Source organism: Condylura cristata, unplaced genomic scaffold (assembly GCF_000260355.1).
Source record: "Condylura cristata isolate star-nosed mole 26May11 unplaced genomic scaffold, ConCri1.0 scaffold00026, whole genome shotgun sequence".
NCBI lineage: Eukaryota > Metazoa > Chordata > Mammalia > Eulipotyphla > Talpidae > Condylura > Condylura cristata.
The window spans coordinates 9,810,382-9,826,703 of NW_004567127.1; the positions used below are offsets into that span (position 1 = coordinate 9,810,382).

General features: G+C 41.4%; 1 protein-coding gene across 1 annotated transcript in view; it reads left to right on the forward strand.

Moving 5' to 3' along the window:
* Window positions 1-697: 697 nt before the first annotated feature.
* SLC25A24 (solute carrier family 25 (mitochondrial carrier; phosphate carrier), member 24) overlaps window positions 698-16,322 on the forward strand; it is a 33,848-nt gene continuing 18,223 nt past the window's right edge. The window contains exons 1-4 of the mRNA XM_004689712.2: window positions 698-1,060; window positions 9,216-9,342; window positions 12,817-12,904; window positions 14,869-14,980. Of these exons, the coding sequence (XP_004689769.1) occupies window positions 878-1,060; window positions 9,216-9,342; window positions 12,817-12,904; window positions 14,869-14,980 (510 nt within the window). The 5' untranslated portion in view covers window positions 698-877. The remainder of the gene's footprint in view (window positions 1,061-9,215; window positions 9,343-12,816; window positions 12,905-14,868; window positions 14,981-16,322) is intronic.

Here is a 16,322-nt window from a genome sequence, read left to right on the forward strand (position 1 = left end):
CAAGGGGAAGATTTTTATTTATGCATACAGAGCTGGGGTACAGGTCAGAGGTGGTAAGAGGATTCACCAGAGACAGAGTGGGCAGCAGAACAGGCTGATGGACGAAGTACACTGCTGATGGGAGCAGCAGCTGGGTCAGGAGAGGTCTGCCGCGCCAAGTGGGTCACCCCTGGGGCCAGGATCGAACTCAAGCTGCAGTGGTTTTAGTTTCCTAGTGCTGCGCTTTAATCCGCTACGCCACCAGGGAGGGCCCCTGCTCAGTGTTTTTAGCAGATCAGCTATGACTTGCCTTGGGCAGATCATACTAAATTGTAGCAAAAAGCATTCTCTCATTTTCCCCTCCTGGCCCTCCTGGATGGCCATTAAACTTTTATGCAAACAACTCCTTAGTCTTTCCTTTCCGTTGTCCTCACTTTTATTAGGTTACAATTAACATGTAACAGTTATTATTTTGTGTGCCTCTTTGTTTTTGCATTGCCTTCAGATTTCACACCTTTGCCTCTTAAAGCAGAACTCCCGCTGACAACACGCCTGCCACCCGGCGGACCTCCTTCTCCGGGGCCCACCGCTGCCCGGCGCCCGGCCCGGGCCCTTCCCCTTCCTGTCTGTGGTCGCAGGCAAGCCAGGCCCGTCCCTCGGCGCCTCCCGGGAGGCCGGCTCGGGCGAGCTCCTCCCTGCGCTGCGCAGAGCGGACACTCCCTGCGCGCCCCGCCGGGCTCGGTGAGGTCCCGACTCCAGCGCGAAGCCTCGCCCGGGACAGCACCCCGCGCCCCACCCACACCCAGTCGGTCCGCGAGCGTCGTCGGGTCGGGGCTAGCCCGGCGGAGCTCGGCCTCAGGGACGCGCCTCGGCTGCCACGCCCCGCGCCTCCGGGACCATGCTGCGCTGGCTGCGGGGCTTCGTGCTGCCCACGGCGGCCTGCCTGGAGGAGGACCCGCGGAAGCGCTACGAGACCCTCTTCCAGAAGCTGGACCTCAATGCCGATGGCGTGGTGGACATCAGGGAGCTGCAGGAGGGGCTCCGGAGCATGGGCATCCCCCTGGGCCAGGACGCCGAGGAGGTGGGTCCCTGCTGGGCGCGGCCGCCGAGCCCGAGGGCCGCGGCAACTGGGGGCTCTGCCAGCATCCAGGGCGGCGGCCCTGGCTGGCTGGAAGAAGGCGGGACTGATGGGTTCGCAAGTTCTGGGAGGTTCGGTCGCGCAACCGGTTACTCCATAATTTCCGTGCTTCAGGATCCGAAAGGCTATGGGTGTTTTTCCACATTAAGTCGGTGCCGAGAATCCCGAGACCCGCTGTCACTGTAAATACTGCAGTACATTAGACGGAGACATCCTCTGCCTTCCGCTTTGGTATTTGCAGACATTGAATGGAGTTTTTCAGCCCTCAGTCTTTGCAAACCCTGAGGTTTTTTTTAGCTTCAGCGGGCCCCTAGTTTTTACAAAAAGAGTTCTCTGTGTTTCTTCGAAGCTCCTTTGTTAACACCAGCTGGTTTTGATGGCTGTTTGAAAGTCAAGCAATATTTCCTCAACTTTATGTTGGAAGAGAGGCCACGTTCCACTGTTGAAGACATTCTTCATGCCCTAAGTACATAGATTGAGTTGCAGGGCTGGTCTGGAACTTCTGAGTCATTTTAATAAAATGTCTCTAAAGTTCAGTCCTCTTAGTAGGGTAGAGATATTTGGAACCTCTCCAACCTTCCCAGGGAAATGTAAGAGGCCACTTTAGCTTTCTCTATCCCTCCAGGGGAAGGGATTAGGCAATGCAAGTGTCAACAACTGTTTATAGTATATTTTAAGCAACTCATTCAGTGTCCTTAGTACTTTCAGGCCCCTTCAGTTACTATTTCTTCTTGAGCCAGATTTTTAGTACATTTCAGTTTTTGAAATTTTTGGTTCTGGGGTTACAGTTTTGCTCTTCCGTGGTGCCGGTTCCACTTACCCTTCGCCTAACCACCAGCGTCAACACCCCCACCTCCTTTAAGTGCGCCCCCCTCCCCCTTCCGCTGGTTGCCATTAAGTTCTTCACTAAGTCCCAGATTTACTCCAGCATTTTGCCTGTATATATTTTTTGTTGTTGCTGTTATTTATATTCCACAGATGCAAGAAACCAACAAACACTGCGCTACTCCAGGATTTAGAATATTCACCTATGACTTTAGTTTTGGCTGTACCCATGGCTTTGCTTTCTATTTCTTTGATGTCTACCCCTTCCACTCCCTCCCCCCCAATCTTCCCCAGGGTTTGTCTATTTTGAAATACATAGTAGTATGAATTCATTTTGTACTATTCATACAATAGTAGCATGAAGTCATACTACTAGTCATATTTTGAAAGAATTTTGGTACTTTTTGCTGATGGTTTTTAATTGTCTTTTTTCTATTTTTTTTTAGGTTTACTTATGTACTCTAATTTCTTGACTCAAACGCTTGTTTCATTAAATTGGAGCCACAGTATTCCCTTAAATCAATTCTTTAACTGTGTTCCACAACTTTGTATTTTTTATTTGGTTTTAAGTAGTCTCTACTATACAATAAGATTTTATCCTTGATCCACAAATTATTTAAACGTGGAGTTTAAATTAGCCAATTCTGCATGCTTTTAGATAGGTTCTTTGAAAATATGAATAAACCTCCAGGGAGCTCTATTAGGAAAAAGAAGGAACAACTAAAGTCACATAAAAAATGCCTTCAGTTTTCCAAAAATTTTATTAGAGAAAATTATAAAATAAATCCTATAAAATTATATGTACACAATACATAGAACAGGATGGTGTTTATCCCTATATTATTTATATATATATACACACAAATGTTTTCATATATACACACACACACATAGTATCACTCAGAAATTATTAACTATTCTCAGCACTTGTATCTTTTTACATGTACAGATGAACTTTTGATTGTATGTTTTTTTTTAAAGATTTATTTATTTATTTGTGCATACAGAACTGGGGTACAGGCCAGAGGCTCAGGGGCAGTGAGAGGCTTCCCCAGAGACAGAGTGGGGAACAGAACAGGCAGATCGTCGAAGTACACTGCTGAGGGGAGCAGCAGGCGGGTCAGGAGAGGTCTGCCAGGCCATGTGGTCACCTCCGGGGCAGGCGGGAATCGTACTCATTCTCAGTGCTGTGCTTTAACCTGCTGCGCCACCAGGGAGGGTCCAGATGAACTTTTAAGAAAATAAGAAAAGTCAAATCAAACCATGGTTAGGGCTTGGATCTCCTTACTAGTAAACTTTGGGGCAGTCTTCTTGATCTCTGTAGCTTGTTTTCTTCAGCTGTACCAGACATACACTAGTACCTGTCTTATAATCGGGGGTTGTTATGATGAGTAAGTCATATTTAATATTTGCATATTAAAATATGTAAAGTACCTAGAAAATTCTCTTGATACCTAATAAATAATTGACTATTAACTTTAATGTCATTAACTACAATTACCACCAGAAGAAGAGTGTCATAATCTCCCTCTGATTGTGTATTTTCCCACTTTAAAACTTTTCAATTTTCTCTTTGAACCTACTACTGGTGTATTCACATTTAGCATTGTTATATCTTACTAGTGAATTGCCCTTTTTACAAAGCTTCATGTTTTCTTGCCTACTTTCATCCCACAATTCCCCCATGTTTTTCTAATGCTTGAATCATTTCACTAATACATTTCCCTGCACCAGGTTTTTTTCCGTCACCACTGAAAATCTTCAACATAGGCGCTCCCGCATTGTGCAAGTCATTATCCGTGCCCCATTTCCACTCAGGGCTCTTGGCCTGCTGGGTGGAAGGTGAGTCAGTCCTTATCTTGTGTCACTCCTGGTCCTGAATTGGTGCTGGTACTCCAAGAGGAGGAAATCAAGATGGAATTGGGTGCGCAAAAGATTTACTGGGGAAAATATCTGTGAAGGATGAGAGAGAGAGAGATTTGGAGTCGGTTGTACCTTACTTATATCAGACTGTGATGCAAGCTGTTGCCTGTAGAAGAGTGCAAGCAGGAAGGTTGATTTAGGAAGAACCTCAGATTGAAGGAGGCTGAAGAGGAGTCACTGAGGAGGTGTCATCTGTTAGGGGAGATCTGTGTCTACTGCCCCGTGCTGGGACCTGAATTGCAGCTAGTCATTGGTTGGTGCCGCCCAGGGCTTGATTGGCCTGGGTGAATTCTACAGGAAGTTCAAAGGTCCAGAGGTGTGGTGGGGAGACTGTCACAATGGGTTCCCTCAGCATCTGCTCTGGCAGCATAGACCAGTCCTTGTGGCATAGAGAATCGCTCTTTTGCCTCAGTTTCGGGTGTGCTGCCGCACTGTTCTCAGCCTCTGTTTCCCAGGTGATCAGTCTGCATGGTGTCTGTTGGTCACAATTAGTTTTATTCACTTTCTTTCACTCACTCAGTTATGATGTTTGCAGGTTTTTATCACTTAACCTGGTGTTGTAAACCAAACCTTTAATCCAATTCTGGAGAGTCTGAACTTCTCAGGTCAGTGTTATCACCGGTGCCCACTCACAGTAAAAGATGGACAAGGGAGTATCAGGCGTTGCCCATGTTACACAATTAAGAAGTTGTGTCTCACCAGAGGATAAACTCCAAGCCTCCTAACTACATCCCCTTGAGGGAAGGTTCTGAAGTTTTTCTGATCAGTGTTTTTTTTAAAGATTTTTATTTATGCATATAGAGCTGGGGTATAGGCCTGAGGTGTAGGAGCGGTAAGAGGATTCACCAGAGACAGAGTGGGGAGCAGAACAGGCAGATGGACGAAGTACACTGCTGAGGGGAGCAGCGGGCGGGTCAGGAGAGGTCTGCCGTGCCATGTGGGTCACCTCTGGGGCAGGGATCTAACTCATGCTGCAGTGACTTTAGTTTCCTAGTGCTGTGCTTTTAATAAACGCTGAGCCACCAGGGAGGGCCCCTGATCAGTGTTTTTAGCAATCAGTCCTATGACTTGCTTTGGGCAGATCATACTAATTTGTAGCAAAAAGCATTCTCTCATTTTCTCCTGGTCCTCCTGGATGGCCATTAAACTGTTATGCAAACAACTCCTAAGTCTTTCCTTTCAGTTTTCCCTCACTTTTATTGGGATATAATTGACATGTAACCGTTATTATTTTGTGTGCCTCTTTGTTTTTGCATTGCCTTCAGATTTAACACCTTTGCTTCTTAAAGCAGAACTCCATGCACATCCCTTCGTCTCCATGGAGTAGAAGCAGCCCTGACGTTGCTGATTAGGATGAATTTATACCTACTAAGTTGATGGCTTCTTTTTTTGCCTCTTGGTTCCTGACCAAGGAGTTTGAAATGTCCAGGGGGAAGCTGTGGTCTGTAGAGTACTGTGGAACCTGTCCTGTGTTTCCTGGCAGGAATAGATCGTGTTTGGGAACCAGAGATATAGGCAGCTTATGCTTTTGGAAGATTATTCTAGGTGGCTATGTGGGAAATAGATGGAGAAAGGTGGCTGTGTGGGAAATAGTTGGAGAAAGAGAGGGCATTGGAATTGTAGCCAGTCAAATATTTGGAAGTACCTGGTCAATCTTCATGGGAGAAATTCCATAGGCATATAGTGCAAGGGTTTGTGTAATGTCAAGGATTGGGGAAGTGAGTGACTTGAGGATCTTGAAATAAGAATGATGAGGTTTAAGGGACAGTTTCATGATAATGATTTCTATCTGAGACAAAGGCAGATAGAAATTTTCAAATTGAAATAAAATCTCTGTTTCAACTGATTTTATCTGTTCTTCTTGTTTCCAAGCTTTTGTAATGAACTCAGCATTTAGAAGATGGCAGATTTCTGTTTAAGTTCCTTCTGCACTTAGGTAGATAGTTTTTGGATAGAAGAATAGTATGTGGAAATAGGAATAAAGTATATAAAATGTTTTAGAATACATAGCATTTGTGACTGGATTAAAAAGGTGTGGTACATATACACTGTGGAATATTACTCAGCAATCAAAAAGATAAAGTCGTGCCTTTTGCTGCGACATGGATGGAGCTGGAAGGGATCATGCTTAGTGAAATAAGTGGAGCATAAGGGATCAGGAAAGAAAAATAAAAAGCAGTTGTAACAAAGAAAAAAATGAAAAAGAGCAACTAGAAACCAGAGACATTTTATGGGGGTGGAGAGGAGATTGGGAGCGGGGTGGGAAGAGTACATGGGACTCTGGTGATGGCACACAGGTGAATGGATGGTGGGAAGTCCACAGGGATTACGAGATGATAAAATGCACAAAATGAAGGATGATCTAAAAAATAAGTGAATAAAAATAAAGTTATGAAAAATAAAATATAATTTCAGTTAAAAAAATAGCATTTGTAATTTTCTCTGACATTCAAAAATCTGATGTTTTTCTCTTTTTATTTCTGAAAGAAGGAAAAAAAGGGAAAAATGCTGTCAGAATAAAACATCCTCTCCATCTTGGTTATCAGTCTCCCTTTTAGACTTTTCTTAAACCCCAATATTCTTTATCTGTGGTTGGGTTACAATTATGTACCCCTTTATTTTTCTTTGTTTGGCACTGTCTTCATTTCCCTGTTTTTGCCTGGTGAGTTGTTATTCACTATTTAAGGGCTTAGCTCACATTTATGATCTTTCTCTAGCCCAGTTGGAATTAACTTTATCAACATTCCAATGAGGAAATTTAGAAACAAACTTTGACAAGAAGTCATTCTGTAGGGTGCTATTTTACTGCTTTGACCAGTGAATTTATAAGGATCACAAGAAGTCCATCGACATACCTCTATTTGCTAGAAATCATTAAAAAACAGAAAAAAATAAACTTGAGAAAGTTTGAGGCCATGATCTGAATCGTGGACCATCGTTTCTATGATGTTAACTTGGGCAACATACGTGTAGTGACTATTACTGTGGACTGTGGAATTAGGCCAGTGTTCAGATGGTTTTATCTGACCTTGGAGAAGTTATTTAATGCCAGGAAACCTCAAAAGTAGGCTAGAAGTGGCAAGAACTACTCAATACTTAACATAAATATAATTTCATTCAGTTGATGTTTTGTGTACCGCCAGGCACTGCTCAATGAGCTGGGTATAGAGCAGTGAAGTAGACAAAGCCCTTTGAACGCTGTCCCCCAAACTTTCCCTTGAGGAGGTCTCTCTGTGTTGGATGATAAATAATAAGAAAACAATGACCAGGGTATTTTCAAAAAGTAAAACAATTCAACAAAAAACTTACTTTTAAGTAGATGAGACTAGCCAACTGCATGTTTTGTTTTCTCCTAGATCTGTGATAATGCTGTCAGTCTGTTAGCTTGGCCGCGGTGACATGTGTCTTTTCAAGTTGGTCCTATGAGCATTTGTGCCCTGTCTGTCTTCTATGACTCTTGGCCACGAGTTGCATCCTTTATAGCACACAGGGAGAGAACATTTCCCGTGCTTTGTAAAAATCCCCTCTTGTGGGAGAATTCATTGTTTGTTTGTTTATTTTTTTGGTGGGGGTGAAAATGCTCACTATATTGATGGAGATGGCATTTACATGGTTATAAACATTTGTCAAAACTTAATGATACATTGAAAATATATACCTCTTACTGTATGTAAACATCTCAACTTTTAGAAATAAGAATGTTGGGAGTTTTTCTAAAAAGACAGCTTTTCCTATGAGGCTAACATTTTGAGAAAGAGGTGGGGTATTTGAAATTCACAAACATACTTCTCTAGACAAAGCAAGGATACATCTCACTGCTATAGAAATTTATATTTTGGTATTCATTTAGAGAAGTCATTCTTTCTTGGCCCACAGCACATCTTGTGAAACAGCATTAGACATCTCTACTACCCATCAGCTCTGGGGGGAAATGTTTATTGCGAAGTCAACAGTAAAAACCCAGAATTCACCAAGGTACAGCCTCCTCCTAACAGGAACCCCATGAGAATGTCAAGGACACGTGGTGGTTTTCTTTATGTTGTATTACTTGACATCACTGTAGTGGCCTGCCATTAGAAGGTACAATGTTCCCTGAATAGCGTGACTCGAAAATCAGTAGTGTGTTGTCATCTTAATAGGCAGAAAGTTTATATTTTGTGAGAGTGGGAGAGAGCTTATGTGTTTATATCAAAACTCTCAATGTTTATTTTTACCTCAAAAGCAGTGACATCCATTATTAGTGATAGTTTGATGTTAGATGTTTAGAAATCACTAAAAGATCCACGCAGCCAAGGAAATGATGATGTCACACTGTCTCAGCCAGAAAGGTTTATTGGACTGAAATCAAGGCAGGTTCTGCAGCTCGAGAGAGAGTCTGACAGACTCTGCACCCTGGAGGAGATTGGGGCAAGATTTATAGGGCTGAAGTTGAGCTAAGTGTGTGGGTAGGTAGGTGTAAAAATTCTTTAGTCGGCAAGCAGGATGTGGTTTAGCTTGAGCTAACTGGGGCCTGATGAGTTCAGGCACTGTCGAGCTGCAGGCAGTTAGTGAAAACTGCAGGTAGCGGGTTTCTGGGTCTGAGGAGGACTCGTCCCAGCCTTACATTTGATGAAATTAAACATCATTTTCAAAAAAGGATAATTTTGAAAGTCCAAGGGGAAAAAATACTATTTAAATATTTGTTGTCTGTGTATTTATAAAATACATGTCAAGAATTTAGGGTGCGATTACAGTAGTAAAAAATGTCATGTTTCATAGAAATCAATGCACCATTTGTCTAAGAAAAAGTTAATGCAAGATGTGGATTTTTTTTTGCAGGGGCATAGTGACTTTTATTACTGATATTTACCATACTGAATAATGATATAATTGATTTGAGATCAGTATTTTATTTTTTTTAAAGATTTATTTATTTATGCATAGAAGAAGTGGGGTATATTTATAAAAGACATATCAATAATTTAGGGTGAGATCAGATATAGGCTAGAGGTGCAGTGGGTGAGAGGATTCACCAGAGACAGAGTGGGGAGCAGAACAGGCGGAATGATTGAAAGACACTGCTGAGGGGAGCAGCGGGGCAGACAGGACAGGTCTGCCGTGTCACTGGGTCACCTCCCTGGCTGGAGATGGAATTTGGGCTGCAGTGGCTGTGACAGCTTCTTCGTTCTGTCCTTCAACCCCTGCGCCACCAGGGAGGGTCTTGTTACTTTATTTTTACAGGAAAACAGTCAGTCTATTTGAAGGTCATGTGCAAATAATGTAGTGTTTTAGTTCATAAAAGTATCTAATACTTAAATTTCTTTTTTATAATAATTTATTTTCTTGCATTGTTCTTTCTTTTTTTTTATAGAAAATTTTCACTACTGGTGATAGCAACAAAGACGGGAGGCTGGATTTTGAAGAGTTTATGAAGTACCTGAAAGACCATGAGAAAAAAATGAAATTGGCATTTAAGACTTTGGACAAAAATAATGATGGTACGCTTTTCTTTTCTGTCTATCACCAGCTTTGAGGAAGCATTTCTCATGCTTCCAAGAGTGAATGCATAGTTAGTCTTTAAAAAAAAAAAGATATCGAGTCTCCTGACCCGCCCGCTGCTCCCCTCAGCAGTGTACTTCGTCAATCTGCCTGTTCTGCTCCCCACTCTGTCTCTGGTGAAGCCTCTCACCGTCCCTGAGCCTCTGGCCTGTACCCCAGTTCTGTATGAATAAATAAATAAATCTTTAAAAAAAAAAAAAAAAAGATAATTATGCCATTGAGGGAGGCATATTATGCTAGGAGGGAGTGGGCCCCCGGTGCCTCAGGCTCCTATATCACAGGAATACGAGCTGGGAGCTACCTGCCCTCTGTGTACGCCTGGCCTCTGGGAGCAGAAGGCGATGGCAGGGGATAGGGTCAGGGAGCTGTTGCTCCTAAGCTGGAAAAAGGCTCTTGAAACACACCGCTCAAGTGAGAAGAGGACCCCGCACAGACACTGGTGAGGGTAGGCAAGGAGTGAGCATTTGTTCATTAGCTAAAGAGACAAGAAGGAGAATCTGGGCAGGAGAGACTCTGGGGTGTCAGGGCTAGGGGTTTATATAGGTTCTTTTTTTTTTTTTAATTTATTTTTGCATAGAAGAATTGGGGTACAGGCCAGAAGTGTGGGGGGTGAGAGGATTCACTAGAGACAGAGCAGGGAGCAGAACAGGCAGGTTCATAAAATACACTGCTGAGGGGAGCCGTGGCAGACAGGAGAGGTCTGTTGCACCATGTGGGTCTGCTCCCTGGCTGGGGATTGAACTCAGGCTACAGTGGTGATAGTCCTGAGACTTAACCCCTCGGCCACCAGGAAGATGCTGTATAGGTTATTGGAACAGAACAGGGGTTTGAGAACCAAGGAGTTAAAAACTGAGAAAGTGAGGAGAGTGGACCTGGCTGACGTCCATTTGTGCCTGTTGTGAACACCCGCCAGCTGCCGCTCAGGGTGGTATGGGCTGGTGACCATCTCCAAGGCGAATGTCTCATGAGGCTGTGTGCCTGCAGCCTGATGTGCTCACCAGATCTGGGACATTTTTCATCAGGGTCTATAAATCCCCATTTTTTGCACCCCCCAGAACCAGCCAGCTAGGCTGTTCCACCTTGAATCCTCTAGATTTTAGTTGCACGAGCCAGGCAGGATGCTGGAGGTGAAGCCACCTCAGATTCATTTGCCAGATAAGTAGAGCTTGATCCTCCCACTACTAAGCTGAGCACACATCCGTTGTCTATTTCAGAAAATTCTGAATGAACCAGAGGAAATGCGTAAAGATGAAATTTTTTTTTCTATTGAATACTCATACTTTTATTTTTTTTAAAGTTTTTAAATAATAGTTTATTTTTACATCATTTTGTGCCTTTTTCCATCTCAGTTGTAAGCCCTGTGGGCTTCCCATCACCAAAATCACCCATATGCCATAACCATGGTCCAGTGCACTTCCCCCCTACCCATTTTTGATCCCATCCCCTATTCCACCCCCGTAAAATATCTCTGGTGTGTAGTTGTTTATTCATTATTATTTTCTCCCCTGGCCCTTTAATGCCCCTGGTATTTTTCTTTTTCTTTCTGGCTTACTTCATTAAGCATGGTCCCTTCCAGCTCAACCATGTTGCTGCACAAGGATGTGTTTAATTATCTTTTTTGATTGCTGAGTAATATTCCATTGTGTATATGTATCACATCCTTTTAATCCAGTCATCCACTTTTGGGCACTTGGGTTGATTCCATGTCAAGACAAAATTTTAACAATGCTTTTGTAGTAAATGGAAATAATTTTCCCATTATTTACCTTGTTTGCATATCTTAAAATAATTTCTCATGTTAGGTTCTCATTTTTATCAGACTTCCTTAAAAGAAACAATTTCAGTCTGTCATTATTTGTGGATTCTGTATTTGAAAATTATTTACTTGTAAAACATTTAACCCCCAAATTGACCTCCAAATCAATAGTTGCAATGCTTTCATATTTGTCAGGGACTTGGGTGGAAAAGCTGAACTCTCAGCAGTCTGATTGCTGTTAACTTAGACAGTCCAAGGTGACACTCGGCTTTCCTATTTTAGCTCTTTCACTATTAACAAGGGTCTTTCTATAGGCTGCTTGTTTCCTGTGCCACAATTCGATGTTTTTGTCCTTTTTTTTTTCAATGGTGATTTGGCTGTTTAAAATTATTCCTAAGCATAGTCTGAAGTGCTGGCCGACATATCTAGCTAAGCCTCATTCAGACTTGAGTTTCAGCGTTCTTGGTCATGGCTTCAATGTTGATGTATCAGCCGCAGAAAGTGTCTTAATACAGAAGCACCCATGAAACAAGGCGATGCACTGATAGGTTAATGACAGTGTGTGACCAGGCTCACAGGAACCTAACCCTGTATTTCCCCTGGGAACAATGATTCATTTTTTGCTAATTTAATATTCACAGCGACCTAATAGAAAATAGCTCCTGTGACTAATGAAGATCCACTCTATGTCTCATTTAAGAGTGCAGTTATACAGGGTACTGTGGTATTTAAGGAATTTCATTGTTAACAATAGATGGATGCCTCTAACTGGCCTTACTTTGTCTACATTCTCCTGCTTGTTAAGTTAAAAAGCCCCAGCTCACAATAGGTTGTTGGCAATGATAGTATTTGATGTTTGACAATTTAAATAAAAACAAACCCTCAAATTACAGAGTTCTCACAAAAGACTATTTTTTGATCCTCTGTTAAACTCTAAGACAGTAACTATCAAACAAAAGTTGGAAGCTAAAATATCGGGGCAAAGTAACAAATAGATTTATGATCTTTTTTTCCCTTGCAATGGCTCAGACATTTCTTAATGTTCTGTTATAGCATTTAGATGTGGTGTTGAAATAAACTCCTCAAGCAAATGTCTCCAAATGCTGTCACTTCTTTTAAGTCTTGTTCGTAACTTTCGCTAATCAATTATGTTCTCTGTCCAGATAGCTGACCATTCTTGCTCTTTATGTTTCTTGCTCAATTTCTCAAAAGAATAATCCACACCCTGTGTCTTGAGTATTTTTCCTGTAACCTTTTAACCCAGTACAATACTGGGTTATTAGATGTATAAATTAATAGATTTAATTAAAAATTAATATATCCTAGTTTAGTTGAATTTGCCTCAATGCCAGAGTATGTTGATTTGAATATCAGTTCTGGTGCTTATTAATGTTGTTATTTGGTAAGGCCGTGTAGGCTTCCAGGGTTGTCTTTTGATGGGATAATAGGCTGTTATGATTTTGGATTAAGTAATGTTTGTGTACTTGCTTAATGTGTTAAATTTTGAGTTGGTGGTGTGTTTTTAAGCAAATTTTAACTGACCTAAATTAAAGTCATAATTTTGCCTTCATCAAAGGCAAAAAAATCAACAATTTGAAATTCATGATTTCAAGGTCCTAAAAAGTTCTGAATCTCTTTATTCCCTCTCAATTTAAAGGAAAAATCGAAGCTTCAGAAATTGTCGAGTCTCTGAAGTTACTTGGCCTCACTATTTCTGAACAGCAAGCTGAGTTGATTCTTCAAAGGTAAGCCCTTTCACTCACAGTTGTTTTTTAACTTTCATTTTAATATCCTGCATTAGAGATGGACGTTTGTAAGTGTGGCTTAACACAACCGTCTACACCCCGCCCTTCCTCATTGCAAACACTGAGTGTTTTTCTTCCCGTTTTCTTCTTTAAAAATTTATTTATGCATAGAAGAACTGGGGTGTAGGCCAGAGGTACGGGGGTGGGTGAGAGGATTCAACAGAGACAGAGTGGAGAGCAGAACAGATGAATTGACTGAAACACACTGCCAAGGGGAGCAATGGGCCATGTAGGAGAGGTCTGCTGTGCCATGTGGGTCACTTCCCTGGCCAGGGATTGTACTCATGTCTCAGTGACTGGCAATAGTTTGATAGTACTGAGACTCAATGCTGCTTTACCAGGGAGGCCCCTTTTACTTATTTTAAAATCAGGCCTTTACTGACTTATGCTTTATCTCAGATTGTAGAGCAGTAATCTCTGAAGTCTAAGTGCCCTTGAAGACTTCTTTTTTACAAACACACCATAGTGAGTAATTTTTTTTTAATAAAAATATTAAAAGGTGGTCACATTATATTAATGTGTTGTCTTCAGTAGTGAAAGTTTCTAAATGGCTTCACTGTTGAATTAAACTCATTTTATATCTGCATCAGTAATTTTTTTTCTATTCAGAAGTTATACACAGTAAAATTTTAAGATGAACCACTCAAAGCATAGAAATTAGTATGTAAATTCCAAACCAGGCCCTCCCTGGTGGCGCAGTGGGTTAAAGCACAGCGCTAAGAAGATAAAGCCACTTCCGCATGAGTTCCATCCTCGCCTGCCCCACTGAGGTGACCCACATGGCGCAGCAGACCTCTTCTGACCCGCCCACTGCTCCCCTCAGCGGTGCACTTCCTCGATCTGCCTGTTCTGCTCCCCACTCTGTCTCTGGTGAAGCCTCTCACCGCCCCTGTACCTCTGGCCTGTACCCCAGTTCTGTATGCATAAGTAAATAAATCTTTAAAAAAAATAAATTTTATACTAGGAAGGAAAGAAATGGAAATAAGCCAGAAAGAAAAGGAAAAATACCAAATGGTTTCTCTCATAGCAGGAATATAACAGAACAGGTGAGAAAATAATGATAATATGAACAGCTCTATACCAGAGACATTTTGTGGGGGTGGAGCAGGGAATGGGATCAAAAACAGTGGAGGGGAGAGAAAAACACCGGACTATGGTGATGGCACATGGGTGATTTGGTGATGGGAAACCCAAGGGGCTTGCAACTGAGATGAAAAAATGCACAAAAATATAAAAATATGTAAAAATAAACTATTATAAAATTAAAACAAAAACAAACATCTATCAAAGGGAAAAAAATGGAATAGAAGAATAATGAAGCTTGAAGTCAGACAATCCAAGGATGGAAAAAAAAATCATAGAAAGAAAGAGATAAATAGGAAGCTAAAGGTAAAATGGGAGAAATAAATTCAAAAGCAATGAAATCCCATCAAAATGTGCCCTGCAATGATATTAGGTCCTATTTCCCTTCATCTCCATCAGTTTTTTTTAGTAAGTCTCCATAATTTTCTTACATTAGAGAGAAATGGAGAAGGTAGCATAATTTGAGTTTATTTCAACACCACATATAAATGCTATAACATTAGGAAACGTCTGAGCCATTGCAAGAAAAAAAAGATCATACGTCCATTTGTTACTTCACCCCAATATTTTAGCTTCCAACTTTTGAGTTTGATAGTTACTGTCTTAGACTTTAACAGAGGACAACTCTGTAATTTGGGGTTTGTTTTTATTTAAATGGTCACAACATCAAACACTGTCATTTCCAACAACCTATTGTGAACTGGGGCTTTTTAACAAGAATATAAAGTTGGAAAAACAAGTGTTAATTTTGGGAAATAAGTAATGTTAGTTTTATTTACGCATTTTGTTTTGTTCTTAAATGAACTTCTTTTTGTTCCTAGCATTGATGCTGATGGAACAATGACAGTGGACTGGGATGAATGGAGAGACTACTTCCTATTTAACCCTGCTACAGACATTGAGGGAATTATCTATTTCTGGAAACATTCTACTGTAAGTGTTCTTTAGGTATTAATTTTTAAAAATACTTATTTATTTGTGCATACAGAAATAGGGTACAGGCCAGAGGTGCAGGGGTGGTGAGATGATTCGTGAGAGTGGGGAGCAGAACAGGTCGACTGACAAAGCACACTGCTGAGGGGAGCAGTGGGCGGTCAAGAGAGGTCTGCCACGCCATGTGGTCACCTCCGGGGTAGGTGGGGATCGAACTCATGCTGAAATAGCTTTAGCTTCTCAGTGCTGTGCTTCAACCCACTGTGCCACCAGGGAGGGCCCAGGTATTAATTTATACTTATTGGTAGTGGAAAAACCATAGGTACAGTTATGAGAGCATAACTTTTATTACTCAGGCTGTCTGAGTACCAGTTATTCCTTAGCTTACAGATTCTGTATATATGAAAGTGTCTTAAAACCCCAACTACAGAAACGTTGCAGTTGTAATAGCTTTTTGATGTTCTTAAAACTTGGAAGGGGCACTACTTTTTAGTTGTAGATAAACTACCCACCTTTGGTTGGCATTAGGTATTCTGCCATGCCAACATAGAAAAACGATAAGCTTTCTTTTTTTTTAATAGATACTCTCGTGCCTGAATAATCTTACCACCTCATGGTTTCTGAGGATCTATTTCTTTGGTCTGTAATGATGGCCAAAAATCCCTTCTCAAACTTTTGCTTCTTTAGTCAACTGCCTAGATTTATTTCTGGTATAACACTCAAAGTAATAATTATGTGGGCTAAAAAATCTTGGTTCATCTGCTCAGCATTTCACACCTGTCTGTATCCCTTACTAGTTTCAAATTTTAATTAATTAAATTTCATTAATATTCTGCTAAAACACAGTGGTGTACATGAAGTTCAAGTTATTGTGCAGTCTGTTCCTGAAACCAACAGGCGTTTTGTTCTAATGGGCTTATTTTTTCTACTTATTCAAGAATTCCAGTAAATTTTGCATATGATAAATGAAGCCTACAGTTCATGTTGCTACTGTTACAGGGCATGGAGAGAGGGGCACCCCTTAACTCTCAAACCTGCCTGCTCTAAATAGGTTCTGCCATCCGCTGCATTGATACAAGACATAAGAGCTTTAATGAAAAGGAACTTTAGTACAGTCCGTATACAACACAGAAGACAAAGAATATAATTTCTATATCAAACACCTGAAGTGACCTATCCCCTCATGGGTAAAAGTCAACCCAAAAGGGATTGGTCCAAAGCAAGGCCTGAAAGCCTGACACAAAACTAAAGCATCTTCTGGCCGGGACCCATAGAAAAGGGTCAGAACTGGCCAGACAAGTCTGGGAGGAAAAGAGCAAAATCAAAATCAATTCAAATGCTG